General features: G+C 32.6%; 1 protein-coding gene across 1 annotated transcript; it reads right to left on the reverse strand.

Moving 5' to 3' along the window:
- Nucleotides 1–2947: 2947 nt before the first annotated feature.
- On the reverse strand, nucleotides 2948–5012 carry LOC140434548 (ribosome biogenesis protein NOP53). The gene is made up of 2 exons (XM_072522897.1): nucleotides 4233–5012; nucleotides 2948–3658 (listed from the first exon to the last, which is right to left on the reverse strand). Exons 1-2 carry the CDS (start codon nucleotides 4899–4901, stop codon nucleotides 2993–2995), a joined length of 1335 nt encoding a protein of 444 aa, XP_072378998.1. The 5' UTR covers nucleotides 4902–5012; the 3' UTR covers nucleotides 2948–2992.
- Nucleotides 5013–6000: the final 988 nt, after the last annotated feature.

The following is a 6000-nucleotide window of genomic DNA, read 5'->3' on the forward strand; positions in this document are numbered from 1 at the left end:
TCCTAAAAAAAATAATTTAAAACCCAACGACCCTATACGCAAGAAGTTAAGAGTTGAAATGATTCAAGAAAATAGGAAGAATTTGAATCCAATAATATAAACTGTTATTCTTTGTGGTAGACAAAATATTTCTTTAAGAGGGCATAAGGATGATAAAAATATTAAAAGTATTGTAAACAGCGATGGAACAGAAAAAAATTATGGCAATGTTAGAGCATTGCTTCGTTTTAGCATAGATGCTGGCGATAATGATTTGCAAAAACATTTGGAAACTGCTCCGGCTAATGCTACATTAATTAGTAAAACTACTCAAAATGCTATCATTTCTTGCTGTAAAGAAGAATGACTCTGCGATATCTTCAGTTAAATGAGATAAGAGAAGATTCCATCACATTTGTTAACGCCTAAGATTCGATTCGAGAAGAAGACGTCGGTTCAGAAGGAGAACGCTCCTTCTGAACCGCTTGAATTGCTCAGTAATGGTGTCCGAAACGAAGAGTGGCTTTAATTAATTTAAAAAATCGGCCAAGCATGCTGTGCTTTGTCTATGTAGCAAACATATTTTGAATAATTCCTTTGCAAGCTCCTCAAAAGTTATATCATGTCGTAATGCTTCCGGAACTATGAGAAAAGTAGTAGCTTTTGCTAATGCCTCTCTCAAACGACATGATGTTTTTAAGAAGGAACTGGGGGCTACTGTCTAAGGTATTTGTGAAATTCGTTGGGTTGAAAGGTACGAAGGTCATCTTCAGTTCCAGGGAAAATCATTCATCAAAATATACAACGATCTTGAAACAATTTCTACGTGGAAGGACAGTAAAACGTTAACTGATGCATTTTCATGAATGCAAACTATTGGGAGCCCAGAATTTCTCATTTCAGTAGTTTTACACACACATATATATACTACATGAACCTACAGAGAGAGAATTACAAGCCAATTTGTCCACTCAATCATATTCACAAACGGTACACCAAAAAATTCAAGAGGTGAAATCTTCATTAGCAGCTTTCTGTATCTGATGAATATATTTTCTAAACGAACCGTAACGTATATATTTCATGTGGTACTATCACCCTACGTTGGTAATTAGCCTTCTTGTCCAGGCTCTTTTGTCTCTCCTGTCCATCATTATTCTTCCCATCTGTCTAACGTATGTAATTTGGTTTGTTATCGCTATCTGCTTTTGACACTTTCCGTTCTCTGATTCGTATAGTATATTTATTTTAAGGGCTAGGCGGTGAATGGGCAGAACTCCTGCAACAACTTGGAACATAGCTATAGACCATATATAATATCGTTTTATACTTGACTACCTCAAAAACATACAGAAGTACATAATGCACAATTTCCAATAGGACCTTACGCTTTTAAAACAAAGCGTTATGCATTATGCATTATTTTGCTCAGCGCAATGATTTTCCTGTTTCCCTTTTTCTCGGCATAATTGATTCCTAGGTTCTTGAGCGAGGAATTGGGACTATTTCTTCGTTATATATGTGGGCCATTTCTAGATCGTGAGCCTTGGACTATTTCTTCACGTGATTTAGTGCCCGGTTTCCCCTAGACTCAATGCCCCATTTTAATTCGGCTTCCCTTGCGATTATCAGGTCCTTGCAAAGGCAACCTGTTTGGTGCCTATACCTGTACCTAGGTTTAATTTAAGAAAGCCGTCGTAGAGGATGGGTCAAGTACCAGACTGGCTCAAAAAAAGGCGCCAGACCCCCCTCCTAAGCTTTTTATCAAAAATGCTGTCTGTCATATTGATATTAAGTGTGTGAAGCTGATTTATTGTCCTTGATATCTGATATCACACCGACGTTTCTATTATCATTGATCACTTACCGTTTCTACTCTCTTTTAATAATATTTTTGACAGAAAGTTTGATGTCTTACGCCCATGCTCCTTTTTCAAATTGGTGGTAAGTTGTTATGATGACATCCTTTCAAATGTTGTCACAGGTGTTAATATCACGTCAAACCTCCTTGTTACAGTATGTTGTATTTCCTTGGTATAGTGTATTGTACAAATTGGTAAAATTTTAGCAAATTTGTTAAATCCATCTTCACAAAGACAATTCAAATAAGCCTATGTCTGCCATTTTTTATGGCTTGGGACATATGTAATGTTAATCTGTAGTGTGTTAAGTAAATAACTGGTGACTAAGTAAAGTGGTCACTGTCTTTACAAAGAATTACTTATTACAAACGACTGATACCTTGGGTGAATACTGTTCTGACAAAAAAGACTTTTGTTAAGTGAAAATTCCCATGCCAGCTGTGGATTTGAACTCAGGACCACTGACTTTTTAGGCTCAGTAAGTTGGTGCTATTATAATTGTGCCATGAAGGCACTTGAACTGTTGTTTACTACAGTAACTTACCACATTCCCTGTAGTTGTAGTGCAGTGTACAATGGAACAATGCATAATGTAAATACTTGATGTGACTTGAATCAACACAAAAACAACATACCATCACTCAAGACAGCCCTAAAGGTTTATTCTAATAAACACAGGTAATTCATAGAACATCACACTACTATCCACGGATGTTCAGAAAGGTTATCAGCGCATCCAAAATCAAGCGATCGTCTGTGGCACTTGAAAGGCTTATAAATAGACAGATTACCATTGATAATATCTGCCACAGTTGTAGATGAGACTTTGGGAAAAAATATTTTCAGACCACAGCCTATATGCCTAAATACAAAAATATATACTGTTACAAAATGCCAGTTGCAAAAGTCCACACTCATTAATTGTATGAATAAATATTTTTTAAATACTTATTTATCATGATACTTAGATAACATGTTTTAAGACTTTCCATATATTCTGAAAACTCTGAAGTAATTATTTTTTAGGTTTTTTTATAGTACTGATAAAAAGTTATTTTTGTTCTAGGAGGTAAATAATGAAGAAAAAATTATAAAAATAAAAAAGAGATAGTTTAACAAATTTTATTACATTTACAAAGAACTAATGATTCTTAACTTAAAGAACGTGCCACAGTCTTCTTCCAATCATTATCTTTATGTCCAGGCTTGGTGTATTTCTTAACTTTAGCCTTCTTATGTGTTTGTCTCTTTGTAGGGGCCAATATATTTCGCTTTTGCATACTTTTAAATCTATCTATGAGTATGTTACCTTCTGTTTTTAAATCTTTCAAGTTACCTGCTATGTCCTGACCCATGTTAAACTCCAAATCAGGTTCTTCAAACTTGTTGGCATTCAAAACTGTAGGCTTTTTATTAAGACTCTTATTCTTTTTTTTAATTTCCCTTAATTTGTTCTGTTTTTCCTTTACAGAATCAATGTGCTTAACAACCTTTCGTAAATTGTGAATATCTGTAACCTTTTTCTTTTCCAACTTGAGTGCTTTTCTTGCCTTCTCTAATTCTAAATGCTCTTTATGTTTTCGTTTTTGTTTTAATGTCTTTTTGACATTCTTTACAGGTGGATTTATTGATTTAAATTCTGTATCATTTCCTTCTTCATTATTAGACTCAGTATTACTTTTACTTGGTAAACCTTCTGACATATCTATTAACCAATCTTGGTCACGTTTAGACTCTGTTACTTTGCTAAACATTCCACTAGTAACTCTTCGTAAATGTTTCTCTTCTTTTATAAGTTTTTGTTCTTTTTCCGCTACCTGCAAAATGTAAAAAAAACATAAAATACTACAGGTAAAATGACATTTAAAATAAATGAATATATATATATATATATATATATATATATATATATATATATATATATATATATACATATATATATATATATATATATATATATATATATATATATATATATATATATATATATATATATGAAAATTACTAAGTCCTTGTGAAGAACTGCATTTAGAATTTTAAACTCAACGTTTCGGCACCATTTTAAAGCGATTATCAAGAGGGATATACTGCCTACTTCCCTCACTTGTGATGTATCAGTATCTTGTTCTTCAGAAACACAAGAACAGTCAAACGGGTGGTGTCAATCTGCCTACTTCTCACATGACACTATGTGAGGAGTAGGCAGAAAAAAATAATTGACTGTTTTAATTTAATTAAAATCTTAATTTACAATATCACTTTTGTAATATACAAATAGTTTGACAATTTTGACGCATCATATCGAGCTCTTTCCATCTACTGTAGGATGAGGCAACATTGTCTACTTTCAATTGTGATGTAATTTATTGTAATTAAATCAAAGTTACATACCTTTTGTAATAAATCTTGATGATCAGCATAGCTAGGATTGTATGACATACCAGGATGTGGGGGTTCAATTGCTGGAATATTAGTAGCCAACTTACTAGACCTTGTCTTTTTTACAGCTACACCTACACCTTTCAAGTTATGCTTTTTAGCGTTTTTATCGACCCAATCTTCAGTACTTGACTGCTTATCACTATCTTGCCACAAATCAGAGGAAAATTCTCCACGTTTTGGTTTACTTTTTCTCTTTAAATCATCTAACTTCCTATTTTCAGCAGCTTGAATTGTTTTATGTTTTACAATGCCTTTTACTTCATTTTGTTGTTCTTTTAATGTTACCAGCCTACTCTTTCTTTCTTCTTTAGTTCTCACACGATTTCTTCTGGATATGGGATCTGGAACATTTGTGTGTGGCTGTAATGCAGAAAAACATTTTAAAGGTTTAGCAGCTTTTAATTTTCTTCTTTCTCTAGATGATAATAATTCTGTTGAAGGCTTAGAATCAACTTTAAATAGTTCACTATCCGGAACCAACTCCAAAGAAGGCCCCAACCTTTCTTCTAATCTTTGCTCTTCTAGAAATTCTTCAACTTCATTTATATTTACATGTTTTCTCCATGAACTCTTCAGTTTCTTAGATACCCTTTTCTTTTTTATACTTGATATTGCCATGCTAATACATATATTATTTTATATCACAAAATTAGTAAATATACATAAACACAATTTTGTATTAACCTAACCTAAACCACGTGGAAACTCCTTCTCTGCTTCGTTTTTACGGTCACAATACACGTCACAGCACATACTCTTATTTGCTATGTCTACAGTTACTTTATACGGAACTACTAACCCTTTTAATTTTTCGTTTAAAAACTTATATTGTCGATGGATTTTTACGTAAAAAGTAACAAAAAGACATTGAAAAATTCCGTTATTTGATAAATAATTTTTTTGTAAATTAAATTAACTGTCTTTTCTAATTTTTTTTGTTTTGCAAATATTCTAGAAATCCATTTGGGGTAATGTGTTTCAAAGTAAAGACTATTCCTAAAAACTGTGGAACCTTTAAATTCCTAAAAGAACTGATAAGAAGCAGCATACTAATTGATACTAATGCTGATTCATAAAGGAAAACCCGAAAATAAAGAATCTGATAGAATTCGCTAGAAGATTTATTACTTTCGCATTCTAGAGTTACGATCTCTACAGGTTAAAGAACAGTAGAACTAAGATGGTTTGAACTACCTTAACATATTTTTTTTGTTCTATAAATTTTAACACAATCCATATCATTGGATAGGAAGCTACATACTTTTTGAACCGAAATAAATAGGTAGGTTTAGTAGATTCTTTAGTTTTGTGCAGATTATCAATCCGTGGAATAATGCAGCGAAAACTGCAACATTATATAGTTCAGGATTCAGGCACAACATAAGAAACAAATTTGTGTCTATGCTGTGATTCAGGTTCAGCATTAAGTTAATGTGGGGTAAAATTATTAAACCGCAAGGATTTACTTCTGGCCAGGAAAAAATTAGAAAAAAGACACACTCATAAACCAGGATCACTATCACTGGATATTTTATTATAAACCATATTACGGCATAAGCATTTTCGGACAATGTGAATTTTGTTAAGTCGTCTTAAAATTATCTGAGGAATCTGCGGTTTTCGTTTGTCAGAAGAGTTTCTGGACACTGTATAAGCAATAATAGTGTCATTTGATTTATTTACCATATTCTGATATATGTTTTCTACATTTGTATTT

This window comes from Diabrotica undecimpunctata, chromosome 2, assembly GCF_040954645.1.
Source record: "Diabrotica undecimpunctata isolate CICGRU chromosome 2, icDiaUnde3, whole genome shotgun sequence".
Classification (NCBI taxonomy): domain Eukaryota; kingdom Metazoa; phylum Arthropoda; class Insecta; order Coleoptera; family Chrysomelidae; genus Diabrotica; species Diabrotica undecimpunctata.

Bases quoted from the DNA above. Each gene is read 5' to 3' on its own strand.
- LOC140434548 (XM_072522897.1), bottom strand. From the start codon at position 4,901: ATGGCAATATCAAGTATAAAAAAGAAAAGGGTATCTAAGAAACTGAAG. The intron at 3,659-4,232 runs GTATGTAACTTT...TACATTTTGCAG, and splicing joins ATCAAGATTTATTACAAAAG to GTAGCGGAAAAAGAACAAAA.